This window comes from Fusarium vanettenii (genome assembly GCF_000151355.1).
Source record: "Fusarium vanettenii 77-13-4 chromosome 14 genomic scaffold NECHAsca_23_chr14_3_0, whole genome shotgun sequence".
In the NCBI taxonomy this organism is placed as follows: Eukaryota; Fungi; Ascomycota; class Sordariomycetes; order Hypocreales; family Nectriaceae; genus Fusarium; species Fusarium vanettenii.
The window spans coordinates 92,496-109,585 of NW_003315862.1; the positions used below are offsets into that span (position 1 = coordinate 92,496).

The 17,090-nt window shown below is 49.9% G+C and overlaps 5 protein-coding genes across 5 annotated transcripts; all 5 read right to left on the bottom strand.

The window, feature by feature from the left end:
- Nucleotides 1-666: 666 nt before the first annotated feature.
- NECHADRAFT_88458 (uncharacterized protein) lies at nucleotides 667-1,960 on the bottom strand (the record flags this gene model as incomplete). Its single annotated transcript, XM_003044252.1, has 2 exons — nucleotides 667-1,722; nucleotides 1,913-1,960. The coding sequence occupies 2 exons, from the start codon at nucleotides 1,958-1,960 to the stop codon at nucleotides 667-669; spliced, it is 1,104 nt and encodes a 367-aa protein (XP_003044298.1).
- Nucleotides 1,961-2,902: 942 nt separating this feature from the next.
- Nucleotides 2,903-4,495, bottom strand: NECHADRAFT_88459 (uncharacterized protein; the record flags this gene model as incomplete). The annotated part of the gene is made up of 1 exon (XM_003044253.1): nucleotides 2,903-4,495. The coding sequence occupies one exon, from the start codon at nucleotides 4,493-4,495 to the stop codon at nucleotides 2,903-2,905; it is 1,593 nt and encodes a 530-aa protein (XP_003044299.1).
- Nucleotides 4,496-9,418: 4,923 nt separating this feature from the next.
- On the bottom strand, nucleotides 9,419-11,283 carry NECHADRAFT_88461 (uncharacterized protein; the record flags this gene model as incomplete). The annotated part of the gene is made up of 4 exons (XM_003044254.1): nucleotides 9,419-9,945; nucleotides 10,005-10,979; nucleotides 11,035-11,094; nucleotides 11,157-11,283. 4 exons carry the CDS (start codon nucleotides 11,281-11,283, stop codon nucleotides 9,419-9,421), a joined length of 1,689 nt encoding a protein of 562 aa, XP_003044300.1.
- A 2,362-nt stretch (nucleotides 11,284-13,645) lies between these two features.
- On the bottom strand, nucleotides 13,646-14,352 carry NECHADRAFT_88462 (uncharacterized protein; the record flags this gene model as incomplete). Its single annotated transcript, XM_003044255.1, has 2 exons — nucleotides 13,646-14,223; nucleotides 14,298-14,352. The coding sequence occupies 2 exons, from the start codon at nucleotides 14,350-14,352 to the stop codon at nucleotides 13,646-13,648; spliced, it is 633 nt and encodes a 210-aa protein (XP_003044301.1).
- A 1,517-nt stretch (nucleotides 14,353-15,869) lies between these two features.
- NECHADRAFT_55142 (uncharacterized protein) lies at nucleotides 15,870-16,052 on the bottom strand (the record flags this gene model as incomplete). Its single annotated transcript, XM_003044256.1, has 1 exon — nucleotides 15,870-16,052. A coding segment is annotated over one exon (183 nt), but the record flags the coding sequence as incomplete, so codon positions are not given.
- Nucleotides 16,053-17,090: the final 1,038 nt, after the last annotated feature.

Genomic DNA, 17,090 nt, shown 5'->3' on the forward strand with positions numbered 1-17,090 from the left:
CGTCGTCGTACCTGCGGTAGGTAGGATCCTTTAGGCGCAGTATCACTATCTAGTCCATCTTTGGGAGTTCCACGACTTCTTTTACGCCGTGTCAATGCCAGCAGTATGGACGTTTCTTCCTTAGTTTATTTATCAGCCTGTTCAATATGGTGATATCTCGACGTATAGCATGGCGGGTTCTTGTGTCGTGAGCTACGCTAGATAATAGGTGGCGACATTACCATGTGAGGAATGGGAAGGATTCGGTGTTCGGGCAGGTCTTTCAAAGCACTAGTTGTGCAACAGAAGGTGTGATCAGAAGAGATTTCATTGCGCTGCTTGATTCTATCTAAGGGAGCGACGAAGGTCGGCCTCTTGTACCTATGTTCAGTCTTCCAATAACACAGGCAGCAGGCTACTGCCTGATGCTAGCTGTGGTCGTTTACAAACATCGTGATTCTTGCCTTATTTCCATCCTCATTCCAGCAAGGTCAGCCAGTCGTAGTACGGGCTAATAGAGACGAATGAATGGGCGCGCTTCACCCCCAGCGCCTCTTCTGGTTCCGGGTAGTATGCACCTTTGCCCTCTAGGCGGCGGCTCCGTGCCCCAACGTCCAGTTGCTTTACAACCTCATTTGTCTGCAACTATACTATTTAGCCTTTGCCTGAACCCCATATCCTTGTCCACTAGTTTTTCCATTCAACGTACTCATCGCCCGTCCATGCAGATGCAATGGAAGAACGATCCTGTGCTTTGATAGTCTCAATATTGACCAGCCCTATCCACAAGGACATCCGCATGAGAGCTTGTCCGAACGCTGACTTGATCCCTTCCGGCCCAATGTGTCTGCTGATTGATTGACTTGTAGTGTCTTGTGTATATCGCCCAGACTCCGCTGACTTGGACAGAGCAGCAGACATGCGATGATTGAAGACCATCACGACGCCAACCGCGCCGATGTATACCGGGACGCCCCCCGGAAGACCTGAGTAATGAATGGCCACAATAGCGCCTAGAGAAACCGCATGAGCGTACACTGTGGCGTATGACTGGACCTTGTTCATCCCAATCCTTTTGGCTAGGAAAATGATCAACCGGGTGTAGAGAAAGGCATGTAGGAGCTTGACTGAAGCCTCATGGATGAAGGCGTTCTCGTAGCCGATGGCAATCAGCGCGAGCAACGGTCGCATTAGCGCAGGGGCCTGGTACGATGCCCTTGTTGTCTTATCGCCTCGTAACAGTGTCCTTGCGAGGGTGAGGGTGGTGAAAGAGTGGGCGAAACAGGCAGCAGTGTCCGCAAGATCTGGCAGGACCGGCCCTTTTACTGCTCGGGCGTAGTATCGTGTAAGCTCGAATGCTCCTGCCAGTATATGCAGGGCCAACGCCATAGACCTTTTCTGGCATGAATTGACGCGATAAACCGGAAGACTGCGGCGCGTATGATAGGCAAAGATCAAGAGGTAGACTGAACAAATCAGAAGGTATTGAGTCTGTGGTTCCAGCTGAGGATGGTTCCAGCTGGCTCTGGACAGCCAACCGGTGGCGCCTCTTTCCTCCATAGGATGCACGGCGCCCAGCGGCACGACAATGGGACATGTAAATTTGGCAAAATCCCAGCTGTCTCCAGATCCCCGCTTATCGATGATAAGGTCTAGCGAAAGAAGAGCAAAATCTGGGCGGTGGCTCTGGGGTGGCGAGGTTGGAGGAAGAATAATTGCCTCATCAAACAGTCGCGACGATGTCTGGAATACTTATATTTACAGACCGCTAGTGCATGCATATATGTTTGTTGTACGCATTGTACATGACAATGTTGGATTGTATTGGCCTGCATCACTTCTCGAGCCTTTCGAGAGCCAGAAACGGATGGCTGTGGAGGGACTGTCCTGCGCTAAAGTACTGGATGTAAACGGCCAAATTGGCCAGACAAACCTCCACTTTGACCCAACGACGAGGATTCAGTAATGGCTTAGCCCACATTACGGAGACTGAACACTGAAATCGTCAAATTTTGGCCCTTGCTTGAAGGCAATTTCCATCCATCAGCTTGCGTGAGATTCGACTCAGTAAACCACAATCGCGAAACATGGCTGTCAAACGCGCAGGAGCGGGACACGGAGAATACCACCATGCGCCTTTGCGGGAGGTATTGCCGATGGGCCAGATTGAATCGAGATTATAAAATTTACATCAAATATGTTTGCAACGTCGGTGCGGCGTCGAGGTAAGCTCATTAGGCTGCTCCTTGGCGACCCATAGCGCAGAAACGCGAAGCCTAGCAGATAGGTACATGAGGATACCGAAACCATACCCTATCAAGAAGCTTCGATCTATAGTAGCTTAGACGATGCTACAAAGGTATCCAAAGTCATCGTGCGATTGGTGTTATGGATGCCATCTAGCTCGGGAGCAAGCATATTGCTACCATATGGAATTCTTACTATCAGGCAACATTGATGCTTAGACTTGGTACCCCGTAATCTCCAACTCCTGCGGCTTACAGCTATTTCATGGCAGATGCAGCATTGATAAGTGAGGATTCTGCACAAGTGGCAAGTGAGAAGTCAACATCACAGCATGAATTATCTTCAGGATATACACCAGTCTAGATTTGAAAGTGGCACAGATAGTAATGGAAAAGCTCGAATATTTACATGCGTGATAGCGAGTAGCCACGTAGTGTTCTAAGGAGTGCTTGCGAGGGAAAAATCAAACAAAATGGAAATGAAAAGTAACCCAACCATCCACGCGCTTTCCAAGCGCTGGCTGGTAACACAACGTACAAAACAAACCTGCATATTTACTTGTTTCCCGGTCCTCCGACTGGTTTACGGGAATAATTGTCCGGCCGATGTCTGTCGGGCCCCGCCGTTGTGCTAGTGATGTTGACGATGGCGATTGTCCGTCAGCTTTCTCCAACCTTTACAGCGCAGGAACAGCTTGAGGTGGCTGTGCATAAAATGAATGGGGCTGGGGTTGGTAGTAGGGCGGCTGAGGGTAAGGCAGCTGAGGGTAGTGCGCTGGAAGTCCATGAGGTGGGGGATATTGCTGGGGGGCGTAGTTCTGCGATGGTAGGGGCTCGCCCGATGCAGGGGAGCCGTTGTAGGCTTGCCACGGTGGCATCGCAAACGGTAGATAGGGGTGGGGATAGCCTAGTGGCGTGGGTTGTGACTGGGGTGGTGGGGACTGCTGGTAGGAAGCCTGCGGCGGTGCAGAGATTTGTCGTTGCTGCCGTCCAGTGGCCTCGCGGTCGGAAGACGACTCGATTGTGTCTCGGACGTCGACATTCGGATTGGGAGGCACTGTTCCAGGCGGCATTGTTGCTTCTCGAAGTCCGGCAATATCGTCATTAATCGGAGACGGCGACTTTTCTCGGCCACTGTGGAATGGTGTCTCCGGATGCTTGGCTTCCCAGTACATTTTTTCGTACTTCACAGCCCACTTCAGGAGCCTGTAGTCCTTGAATCCGTTGTTGTTCTGTCGATATCTATCAACAAAGCTGGTGGAACCAGCGGGCGACGCTTCCTGGTATCGGATGGTGTAGATCTTTTGCTTATCTGCCGGTGACATGTGCTTTGGCACGTAATTATCACGCCACCATTGACGATTCACAAATGAGGTCGTCTTGTCCGTCCACTGAATGAGAATGAACAGGCTCATTCGACTCTGGAATGCATACAAATTCTCCGGGTCAATCTTTGCCAGCGTTTCCCTTGGCTTGTCTTCGTCGCCAGGTATTGCTACGCCCAGTATGTCGTATACGTCACCCCAACGTCTATCGTTGAATTGGGTTTGGAGCTTGTCAGAAGTAAGGGGCTTCCCGCTTCCTTTGATGAATTCTTTGTCCTTAGTCGTCTGAATCCGTAATATGAGTGCGTTACCTTGGATGAACTGGTTGAGATACCTCGGCACCTTGCCATCGCTCACCAGTGCCAAAGTTTTCATATTATTGGGGACCTCGTCTCTCCCTATTAGATCCCCGTGAAGGTCTTCATCATACTCTCTATTCTCGGTAGAAAGTCCGGACGGAACACGGTAGTTGAAAGAACCATTATCTGTTTTGAAAAGGGGCTTGCCTTGCTCGGAATTGTCGATCTTGGCCGAATCTGGGCGGGGCCTCTTTTTTCCTTGAGAACCCTCCTTATAGTCGTGCGCAAGCCAATTTATACTCTCTGCACTCAAGGGGGGAGCCGTTTTCCCCGAGCCACCTTGATTAGGGTCTGTTCCGGGGTTGGAATCTTTGTCTGGAGGTGATTTGTTTTCCCCATTCGACTTAGAAGTGTCGCTTCCTCCTCCTCCTCCACTAGGAGGACCCTGCTCAGCAGGTGGTTCGCTGGTGGACGATTGGCTTGGGGGTGGCTGTTTCTCCCCGCTTGACGAGCCTTTGTCTTCGGCAGGAGTAGTTTCATTTTGCCCCCCACCTGTTTGGATTCCGTCCATTCCATCGCCACCCACCGGCTCTTGCTTTGGCTCAACCACTGCAGTTTGCTTGTCTGTAGCTTGGCTAGAGGCCATTCTGAAGTTGCTTGGTAGAGATGCTTGTGTGTTGGGATTGGAAAGACTTGACTTCTCCCTTGGCTCTTATATACTCGCAACCTCTACCCCTTGTTGGCCGGATAGAGCTATTTCGGCCTTTGGCCAAGGGCACGGAATTGAAGGTCTGCTGAGCCCATACTTCCAAAACAGGACTTTGCAAATACCTTTCTGTTTACTTGCGTGGACCTACGACCATCGCCCGGCCATTTTTGTCGTCGGCCAATGGCAGGCTAAAATAAGAAGGGCCGTAAATCACCTTGCCAGTAACTAACCAAACCGGCTTTTTATCACGTCGCAACTGATCAGGTTAAGTTGAATAAGAAAGATCTCACCATAGGCACAAAATAGGTAATTTTAGCTCGGTCATTGTCTGTGAATTCCATTTAGTAGGTCTGTCGCATCAAGAGTTGAGACCCATTTACGGCGTTCTAGCGTGACCTCCCCTGTCGACATGTAAAGACGAAAACTACACCAAGCTACATACAACAACTGAGCCAAGCTGGGCTGCTGACATGGCTACCATAAGTATAGTGTGCCATTGTGAGATTATCAGGGTCTCTAAAACTAGATTGTGAGCCAACACATTGGACAGCCGTCCGCTTTTCTCCGAACCCCCCCTGTCCTCGGTTATCTACTGTACAGCAGTATCTGAGTGGTGGGACCAACACGGCCAAATCAGGGTCTCACTGTTTATTACAACGTAGGTATTTAGAACCCCATATTCCTCGAACAAGACGACGTCCACGGTCGCGCATTTTGATCTTGAGGCAAGATGGTCTCTAACAATTACCGTTGCATCAGAATATCTCACGGCAGCGGAATTGACCGAAAAAAGGGTGGAAAATCTAGTATCATGCCATCTATCGAGGGTGGTCCCGAGTGTGTCCGGCGCAGCTTTGGATTCCGCTCAGGAGTGCTCCACTATTTCTCCAAGTTGTGGTCAGATCGTTTCAAACGGTCTCCAGCGCCATCGCCAGCTCCGTCACTATGCCGCCAACAGGCAAAACCAGCTCCCAAGGGACATTTTGATGAACTGATATAGGAGTCGGAAGGCCTGGTTGCCACTTATGGTCAATTCATCGCCTGAATCTGCATTGAGGTAGCCGTGTAGTAGCTCGTTCCGCCTTTAGATAACGTCTAGCATCTATACGAATCCTTCTGAGCTGCGTCACGCAGTCTAACCGGCATTATAGCCACCGGGCGATTTATTTGGGCATTGTATTGACCACATCAATGTAAAATTGGTAATTCATGGATGCTGGATTGGGTGAAAACACAAAAGAAGGTGATGGGGTCTGTCTGTATCTTTGTGTCCTGCCCAGGCCCTAGAGCCAGGGGTTGGTTTCCAGGACAAGATAAAGCATAAGAATGGGTAACATGCTGGTACGAAGACATTTGTTCTGCTAAGTTTGATAAAAACAAGACCGGCTAGTGTAATATATTCAAAACTTTCAAGTACAACTGGCACCTCTGTGGGCTTTGTTACTGTGCAAGGCCAGGCTCATTGTAAAGTTGCACTTGATGAAGATCGCTCCACGTCTGCTATTCTTCCTAACGCATCAGCGTCTCTGAGGATCCACCTCAGCACGCGGCTCACTGTAATCGCGGCGTATATAATGGCTAGTGTCTTTGGAAACCGATCTAGAGTTGGACGTCAGAGTCAAATATTGCATCTGCATAAAAACTGCATGTGCATGTCAAAATGAACAACAAAATGAACCTAGAACCTGAAGACGATATTAGACTTTTCTCTGTGACGTAATCTTTTGAGCAAAAAAGAGACGTTTGGTAAGAACTAACCAACCTCTAGGCGGCTGCTAGAGTACATGATGCAATGGCTTGCCTAAATCCGCCTTGTTAACCCAGGGTAAATCCAACCTCCTTCCCAGGGCACTCTAGAAAAGGTTCACAGGGTATCGGGGCTAGAAGAGGCCCAATCAGTCCTTCACAGAGTCCAATATAGGTTTGGCATCTCTAGAAATACTCTATAAACCGGGCCAAACACTTCTACCTCAGGGCGCAATCGCCGTGTCGCCTTGAGATAAACTAGGCAATGAAATTTTACATTCTCATCTGCTGGGTCCCAATGGCCTATGCCTTATGCAACTGGGATAATGGAATATGGGAGCCCGAAGAGGGCCAGGAGTTTGCTATTGTAATGAGAGAGCTGGGAGTAACTCGCCCAGAGATCGAGGTTCTCAATCCGGCTGTAGACATTGACGACATCTATCCTCATGTACCCTACAACGTGCCATATAGGGTACCGCGGTTTTCTGGTGCATGGACAAACGACTGCCCACCTTTGCTCGAGATCGAACAAGCTCCAGATAGCGCGACCGCCTCTACAATTGATCGTTTGGTTAGCACCGCATTCCCATCCACCTCGCAGTATTCCGAGTCCTAGCATCTATCAACCAGTATAGTGAAGGACAAAGAAAAAACTAAGACCGAGACTGGCGCATCCTACGCGTCTTAGCTCCCATCCGGCCTGGGCTCGAGCTTGTCAAGACAACCAATTCCTACAGCCATCGACTCCGCCTCACATAGCTCGATGCGAGAATCAGTGTCGGAGTCGGAAATACGCCCTGACCCAACGGGCAAACCGACGGCCGGATCGTCGGATGAGTCGATCGCTGAATCAGGCGTTACATCCGCAGCGCGACCAACCACCCAAGCATCAAGCCAAGCCCAAGGCTCGCTTCCAACAGGCGGTACCGCAGGATCTTCACAGGCGCCGGCATCAGACGACGTAGAGACTTCGGGAACTGACACTATTGAAACCGGAAAGACAACTGCACCAATAGCTAATAGAAGTCAAGGGTCCACTGGTCTGCCCACGAGAGTCTCCACTACAGATGGTGAGGGATCTGCTGCGGCTTCGACAGCGTCGATGGAAACGTCAGCGTATGTCGGCACGAGCACAAAGTCTGATCACTCTTCTGTGACAGATTCACCGACTTCCACGTTGGAAAGTCGACAAGGAAAGACGACATCAACCTCGTTTATCTCTACCTCGGGTACAACATCGGTTAAAGATTCCAAAAAGACGGGAACAACGGCCACGTCGCCGGTGACTTCGGCCAGCATCAGTGGCGAGACCACGCTAAATACAGCCCCACCGACAACATCAGTCTCGAAAGCGTCAGAAGAAACATCAGACCGGAGCATGGATCGGTCGTGCGATTCCTCTACGGCCAAACATGCGACAGTACCGTCAGGAACTGCATCAAACACTGACACGATGGGGACAGGTACGATGGAGACAGCCACGTACTCGGCAACTTCAGTCACAACTTCAACTACGGTGTCGGTTGCATCCGCAACTCAGAAACCAACAGGTCGAGAAACTTCTACGGCAGAATCCGCTACAAGGAGCAATCTCGCATCCAAGCCAGATACGACGGATGTGGTATCGGGCACGCAAACTGGGATGACGTCGCTCGCGTCTTCTGTCGTGGAAACGACTGCCGCCTCGAGCACTGCTCTATACACTCAGTATACCACAAAAGCATCCACAACGTTCTCTACAGACACTAAAACAACATTACTGACGTCATCATTGACAAGAGGCCAGACAAAGACGATAACGACAACCTCGGCCGCTCAAACCAGCCCGTCAGATATCGTCTGTTACGATACCAAGGTCTTGGCCGGCAACGCTAAGGTCTATGGCACGCGAGTCAGCATGACTGCAGAGGCTTGGTGTGGCAGGTCAGCCACCAAAGGACTCATGAAAGCTGGTGACGAGTGCCTCTTGAGCTTGGAAAAGGATCTGTGGGATGTCGAGTATGAGTATTCTATCTGTTGGGTGAAAGATTGCGTTGGTGACCCACAAGAGATGAGGAGTCCGTTTGGATCCCAGGGCCCGTCATGCGCAACTGTCTTTTATCAGACTATCTGGGCGCGCTGTATGTTCACCATCCTATTGCACAACGGAAAAAAGCTCACATATCTCTAGGCAAAGATTTTAACGACGGTGTGGGAGGGATTTTCCAAGCTGGATGTCTTGAATACAGGATACGTGCAGGAGTAGGTGAGTAACAGACAATATTCAGAAGAACACACATAGGTCACGGGAGTAGGCAAACGTCGAGGCGAGATCACCACCAAGGAGGAGCAGGCGTTAAGGAATAGGTAGATGCCCATGGTAGTAGAAATGATTCTCAATACACTCTCGGATGTACTCGTAATCTTCAATATAGCCGAGTGGCGTCGACCAGCTTCGCGATATCGACACGCTTGGCAGTGCAGTCCACTAGCACAAGCCCAGATTCTGACTCTAAAAGGCAGGCTTTTCCCCCAAAAGATACTGGCACACTGTGGAACTCGCAACGGACGGTCTGCCCACTGCTTGCAGCAGCTTTAGTACCGGTAGGTCTCGTAAGGTATCGAGCAGACCCAAGCCAAGCCCAGACAAGCCAGAGCCCTAGGCCAGCCTGGCTCTCTCAGAGCTCTGATCTCAGTGCCAGTATTGTTGTTACATCGACCCGACCTCGCTTTGGGCTCCATTGTTGCTGAACGAGGTTGTTGCTAGTATCTTTGATGTGACACATACTATGTAGTGTTTGTTGTTGTGTCGCGCAGGGATGCTGAGTGCACTTGACAAAAGGTAGTTCTTGTTGTCGTGATTGTGATTATTCTTAGTTATGTTTTCATAATCTCAATGAGAGGCCCTTTGGGGCCTTATATCTTTGAATGATCCCATCTAGGACTTTAAACCTTAATCGTAGGACTTCAAACTTTAATCTTGATCCTGAAGCTTAGGGGGAACTCTCAGTTCTTCCAACAGTGTTTCTACGTGCTTCGTTGAACGCCAACAATATTCTGCGGCCAATATTCCTTTCTATTCTCTACCTAATGCTCCTTCACGGCCGTTCAAAGTACAGGTCTCTACAAGGTAATCTACAGCTTGGACCAGTTACTTCTAGTATCCTTTGGATGGCTGAATACACGCAGACTTTCGACAAAATTGGCCCACGCCTCGTCTGACACGATGGGCGCCGTGATGTAGTCGTCCAACTCGGATCCACATGCCGACTCCGCTCTGATCTGGGCCAACACAGTATCGTATGGATCATCAGATGGCGCTAAATTTTTACTAGGCCCGCTCCAAAGCTTTTCTCCCAGCGAGTAGCTCAGATCTCTGTCGACACACATGCGCCCGTACAGTTCGAGCACGTCCGGGGCAACTCCGGAGCGCTCGGCAGCCTCGTACGCCATGCGGTGACCGATCGCCTCAACCAGCGGCCGACATCGAGGGAGGATGTGCCGGTCGAAAGCTGGACCGCGATGCTCTCCATATCCTCCAATCTCAACCAGTCTTGCACGAAGGCCTTCCATCAGCTCTTGTTCGTATTGTGCCAAAGGCGTCAGTTCATTTCGCGGTCGTGGTAACCTGAACTTCCCTCCAAGAAGCTCGGATACTAAACCTAGAAGAGAGATTAGCTAGGACCTGGGATGAAGAACTGAGTTATGCCCAAGTGCATACGTATACATAAAACCAATGTATCCCCCTCGGCAATAGAGTTGCCCTGGAAGGTCAGCGCCAGCTCACTTATTTGATTGTACGCAAACAGGCCTTGCCAGCCACACCTCTCGGCGAGATCACCCAGAAGCCGTGCAGCTTTGATGACCGTCGCTTTGAAAATCGTTGCCAGCGCATGCTGCGTCGCATCAGTGGGGTCAGGGCACATATCCACGGCCCAGCGAGCAAACGCGGTCAGGACTTTGCCCTGGACCCACCCCTCGACGATAGGGCGCTGCTGAGTGCTGAAACCCATGATTGGCGTAGTGGAGCGTCCATCAGCAGCCGTGATCGTCCTTCGCTCGCTGTAGACGGCAGCTATGCGCGTTCCCACCCTGATGGCAGAGATACCCATGATGGAGAGTGACAAAGTACCGACCGAGACGCGCCAAATCTGACGCAAGAACTCGGTGCGCTCACCCTTTGGCTTGGAGAGAGAACCGAGCAGCGCATCCGGGGGTAGACGAACATGATCAAAGGTTGTGATGGAATGATCCAGTGGCTTGGTACCTGGTCTCGTAGGTAGGATCCGCGACGTGATTCCGGGCCGCATCGTCCCCGCGTCGCTGAGAAACACGATGAAAGGCTTGACACCGTGGCTTTTCCCGCCCACCATCAGGCGAGCAAAGACCACGGCGACTCGGGGGATGCCGCAGCATGGTGTCGTCGGAGGCATTGCCTTTGACGCTGCTGCGTGAGGGGTGTGGAGATCGAAGGAGCCATCAGCCCGCAGGGTCGCGGTCGTTTCCAAGTTGCGAGCATCCAGGCCGTGCCCGACCTCAGTAAGCATGAATTCGCCGCACACGTCAAAATTCAAAAGCTTGTCGAGCAGGTTATGTAGGTCGGGGCGCTCTTCGGAAAAAGAACCGAGCGTTCCAATGCAAAGATTTACGTGGATCGTGGCGATGATGAACGCCGTCATGTCGCGGGCGGCAACCACTTGACGGCATCGTTAGGCTAGAATGCAAACCGGGCCATGGAATCCAAGACTCACGATCAAAATGAAAATCCCAGAACTTCTGCGTCAAATTCTTGATGTCGTGCAACGACAAGCCTGTTAGATGACTGGGTTAGTACGTAGGTGGGTAGAGCACGTCATGAAGATCTTGTACGCACCGCTGTGGCGACACAGCGACCTTGCTCTCGCATAATGCAGAGCGATCTCTTTTTCGGATGCAGGGGCCAAAATGTCGTGGTGGCTGTTCCAGATCTCTTGGCCAAGAATTGCCTTGGAGTGAAACATGCTGTTGAGCCTTCTCGCCGGTAGCACAAGATTCGGAGCTTTTTGCAACCGTGGCGTGGAAAAGATTTCGACCACTTTCTTTCAGCGACCAATTATTAAAGAGATGAAACGAGCTCTGTCCTAGGATCCAGCACGAGTTTTGAATAGCTATTTATAAGCAGGCTAGAAGAGCGTCCGAAGTACCCGGTCATCCAGAAAACTAGAGAGACGTTTCTTTTTTGCCGTTATCCGTTGGCTCATGATATGTTTGGCTACCCACTAGGTAAACGTCTGGAAATGGACGTCGGCCATCCGTAGGTGTACACCCAGCCCTCATCTCTATAGCTCAGTGGTTGGTCCCGCATCTCACACAAACCTAGTCACGCACCATGCCGCCCCGCTGCCTCCAACACTGACAAGGTGACTAAAAAAGGCCGTAGACGTTGGGGGGGTCTATACCTTATTCGTTGACTGTAATGAGGAGTGGCCTAAGCTAAACCCGATTTTGAGCACTACGCGGCCAGCTTGGCCCCATGTCCTGTATCTCTATTTTGGCCGCTGCGCGAGATACAGAGCCGAATCAAGATCGGATTGGCATTCCCCAGGACCGAGATAGCCACAGACTGAACTGGACTTGTGTACAAAAATGACTCTCCTCTACTCGCCGTGTCTACAAAGCCCAGCTCGTACATGGACCTACTCATGTCGTCCTACAACGGCTGTATGCACAGCGGTCGCCAACCACTGGCAGGGAACAGCTCCAAAGAGAGGGTTTTGCGTGAGTAAGACACGGAGTTCTTTCATTTGCAGCTGAGATTGAACAGTGTAACAGCAAAACTGGTACCATGGCGCTATTCAAACCTTGACTTGTTCTGGGAACACCGGACCGCCCTATATAGGATGAGGTGATATTTTGTTGTGAATCACAAAAGTGCGTACGTCGTAGCCGTAATAAGCGCCCTCTTTAATCTATAAATATTCGATAGAAATTCTACTTTTACTTCTCTGTCGCCGCTTGTGTGGCCTGTTGTCTTGCCACGTTGACGAGTCCAAGTACATGTACGACTCTTCGGTCCAGGGGTCATGAACACAATACAGTACAAGATACATAGTTGTTGCGAACACCACGATAATGCAGAAGATAAACCAGAAAATGATCCATACATTCCATATCAACCGGAGCCGAGCCAAGCTGCTTTGACTACGACTACAGGACGGTCGCACAACGATTGCTCTGCCAGACAGGAAACGGAGCATTCATGGATGATCAAGGCCAACGGATGCTTAGCTGAGTGGATCTGTCCTGCCTGTAAGACTACAGAGCGCGGTCTCTTCTTCGAATGCTGTTATTGTAAGTCCGTAAGGTGTAGGCAGTGTGCACAGCCAGTCTAGGACACACGTGTATGTCATCGCCACTCTAGGTATCTAGACTACACATTTTGTTGATGTCAAGTATCGCTTTGGGCAGGTGGTTAGCTTACAAGCCTCCGTTTTACCCCTCAGATGATAGGTCACGGGGTGTCTAATAGATCGGTCGGGGTTCGTTGTCTGCTGTATGGCTTCCCTCTTAAGAGAACGGGCAAGAATAAAATATGGCTGGGAATAGGCTAGTGTGACCTCGACATAATCAATGGGTGATGCCTCAGTCTTCTTTTTCAGAGCATGATGGCACTGCTAGGGACATATAAAAAAAAAGTCGATTCCAATAGACGAGTGCACTATCCTCATAACCGTAGACATCATGCTCCCCCTTACAGTTGAGAGCACAGGCATCTTCCTCTTTGCACTAAAAGTGTCTATAAAAGTCGCGCGTCAAGACTTTCGGGTACAGAGATCTACTTTGTAAGAGGTCATAGCGACAAAAAGAGACTAAAAGGTCAGCGATATCAGGCGTGAGGTCCATTACAGGCTGGATGGCAGAGGTACTCTTTGGTACTAGGAAGTATAGCCAGCGTCCTATCAAATTCGTGCCCGTAGACAGTGTGTGAGTAAGTAATCACAGTACCTTGCCCGAGTCGCCGAAGTACCCCCCCTTGCTTACGGCAAAGTATTACTCTAAAAGTCGTCGAAGCCGCTCTTAAATGTATACTGTATTGATAACCTTAATATTAACACTTTGCGGACCCTGCCTTTCAAATCGCAAACTATTAGGAAAGAGGAAGATATCTGTGCTCTTTACTGTACAAAACCATGAGGGAAATTATTTCTGAGTGTGAGCTTTGCGTGTCTTCCCGGCCTCACGTGCAGACCCCTTAAGCTGTCTGGGCCCCCTAAACCATGTTGGGTCCCGATAGACTCTCGGCGCTCCGTCAGCCGTGATCAGGGTAGGTACTTTGTTGCCGTGGTATCGTGAGGCCGATGCAATCTTGTAGGACAAAGAGCTCTAGAAAATCAAGAACTCATCTTTGGGGAACATGCTGATGTCGATGGTTCTCATGTAGTCCTGTTGAATCTCCTCTACTGATGAATTCAACTGGCATGTACTCTCTAGAAGCTTGTAGTAGAAGTTGCGGTGGTATCTTGCATCTTCCGACTGTTGTCTGACTTCCTGGGCGAGACGTTCGTTGTCGTGCTGCAGTGTTTCCGCATCTTGCTGCATGCGCACCATCGCGGCAGCTTCGACAGCGGCCTTCTCCTCCATCTGGGATAGCTGTTGACCCATGCATGAGACGTATTGAATCAGGTCTTTGCGCCTCATTTTCTCCAACTGGGCCGTCGAAATATTGTGAGTTGGCGGGCCGCACGACGAGACATAGGGAGCTGAGCTGGCTTGGCCAACGACAGTGGCCTTGTTCGTAAATGTCACTGCGTGAAAACTCTGCCCCACCTCCTGATAGAGTCGTCGATACGCTGTGACTCCGTGGTCGGCCAAATCCTTGGAAAATAGGTGTGCAACTTCAGTTGTGTGGATCCAAGTATATGCATCACTCTGCATCGTTACTAGGCGAACCTCGGCGGGTTCTGTCTTAATCCCGGTTCTCTGTTCTTGGTCCTATTGGCGTGAATATTCCATGTTCTGGAGGTTCTCTGCTTACCAATATGCGCCGCGAGCTTCTCCCCGCAGCTCGTGAGGAGACGCATTTCGTCCATGCTGTCTGTACATTGGCCTATTGCTTCCTTCCATGGGGAGGAATGGTATCATGGGGCTGCCTTTCCGTGTTTCTCTCTTTCTTCTGTAACCTAGGTGTCTTTCTTTCTTTCACTTTGGATCTGTTTTAACTCAGTGTTCTGTGGTTGCTGTTGTATAGATCATATAGATTCACGATAGGAACGGGAACAAGGGATCAAGCAATGTCATGCTTAGGATATTTGACTTTAGCTAGGTCTTTTGCGAGATACCGCCTAGCTCTTAGAGTCTTGATTCCGCCAGAGCAGACGGCCAATTCTGAACATGCGAAGATCCTCCCCCCCCGGCCAACCGATAAAGGCTCTACGGTAATGAGGCAGAAACCGATCCCTTCTTGCGTCCCAGCCAGGGATAAAGCTACCCAATAGTCCACCACCTGCAATCACACGTCTTTGTTACCCTCCGGTTTCGTCCTTAAGTGACCCCTTAGCTTTTGAGGCTCGTCTTTGCACCAACAAGAGTCTTCCTATGATCTTGTTCTGTGCGTCCTGTACACCTTGCATATGATAAATGGTGCTCTTCAAGGCGTCCAGGTCTTGGCCCATTCTGGCCATTTTGTCTTGCATGCTTAGGCTCAGGCTGCATGGACCACACTCCATTGCGCTTTTAGCCTCTGACCTGATTCTGTTCGAAGCCGAGTTAGGCTCTTGGCTTTCAGGAAGCGGGCGAACCACCTGATAAGACTGAGCGGGAGACGTATCATCTGAAGAACTGCGATGATTATGCAGCTCGTGGTGAGGGGCCAGGTCCATCACCCAGCTCGTTGAATGGTGGTGACTAAGCTCAACCGGTTCCATCAGAGGCGATAGTGTAATGATGTAGTCAGGTGCGTACCTAGAGCGGGGTTATTCAACGAAATAAAAGGCTGCAAATGAGATAGTCAACAATAACGACTAACAAAGATAATAAAATCTATCTCGGCTTTCTCGGGTACACCATTTTATAGTTTAAGCTCTACACCGACTCCAGGCCCCCGTTACGAAACATAATCATAAAGGCATTAATGGACTTGATCCAAAAAAAAAAAAAAAAAGGCCATTTCAACTTTGCTGAGTACCCACCTATTTTTCAACCCAAGGCAGGGAGCCAGTCGTGAATTACCTACCACTACAGCACTACTGACACCCAATACTGTCTTTATCACTATCATCATGATCAAGACAATGTACGTTTTGGCCAATCAAATCATGTTTAATTGATTTCTACAGCTATCGATTGTGGGATACTAGGGTGCTCCCTACCAACGTGCGATGTCAATACACTGCCATACGTCCCAGCATGTTGATCAGACACAAATCCAGAAGCTCTGGGCAAAGCCCCATCGCCTAGACTAGGCACAACTTGTCCAAAGCAAGATGGAAGCAAATCCCTCTTCAGTGCCGACCATTCATGGATGAAGAAAAGGCGAGAACAGCGCGCGTCCGGATATGTTTCATGACATTTCGACGAATTGTTCAAAGAAACGAAGCATCTGACTCTGTTAGAACTGCGATGGTATGCTGATCAGGACCAGTTGGGGCTGTAGAACCTTTTGTGGGCATTTCCTGTAAAGCACGCTAGCTGTGTGCTTGGTCTTCTGACCTCCGCACCAAGTGATGTAAACAACCAGGGTTCCAGTGTCGTCTTCATCGCAGCCATCAATTGTAAGGATATGGTCTTCCCAGTCCCCGGCAGGAGGTCTCCATTTCTGGCTCGGAACGTGATTCGGGAGAGAATGGTGGCGTGGACCTTGGCCTGCAGGGCCACGAACGTATTTGTTCCGGCTGCGTGGAGTACGAACAGTTTTCGCAGATTTTTGAACTCCTTTAGATCTTTGAGCAAGGCCCTTGAAATAAGTCCGAATAAGTGTGTCACCTGCAACTCTATTGGGTGAGTTCCATCATCAGTCGAACGTAACCTAGTCATGGACGGCAGGAAACTTGCCTGAGGTTTTCTTCAGGTTCCCACGTCCATTCCTTCTTACTCTGATGGCCTTGCCATTTCACTTGGAAATGCGTTTTGCCCTTGAACATGTCAGTTCTGCACAGACAGGTCATGTTGGAAATTTTGTTGGTCCGGATAGAAGTTTTTTTTTTTTTTTTTTTTTTTCCCCTTTTCTTGCGAGGGTATTGTGGCCGCGGAACAGACCTGTCTCAACTTTGGAGGCGGGTCTGACGTAGGAAGTGCGGAAATGAGGAAGAAAATGGCGAAGTCTCACATATTCATCAACAAAATGATCCTGAATGGAATCGACTGCATATCTGCTGCGAGTCAGTCTGAGTATCGGTAGAAGATAATCTGCGACATGCAGCCTATATCGCCCTACATGCTATCATTCTCGTCTTGCCCGGCCATGTTCATGTAGTACAAGCCACTAGTGGGCTTATAAAGCTTATTTTTCGTGTCCGCTCAGCAATATGTGTATAGTCATAAGTGTATGTATTAATGATTTAATTCCTTGAGAGTTTAAATCATAAAGTCCGATGGTATGAAGCTACGCTAAGCAGGGTTGACCGTACGAAAGACTCTACCTCGCAAGTCTAGGTTGGGTTGTGTCAATACTCGACACGCCGTCTTCGTCCATATTTGTCGCCAAATCAAGGAATGAAATCCGAGGTCGAAATTAGCCCCCAAGAGCCAATCATGGACCTTTTACTGCTTGCCTAAGGGGTTCGAACGAGGAGAAACCCGGCAACATTTACGCCCAAACCCTCCCCTCCCA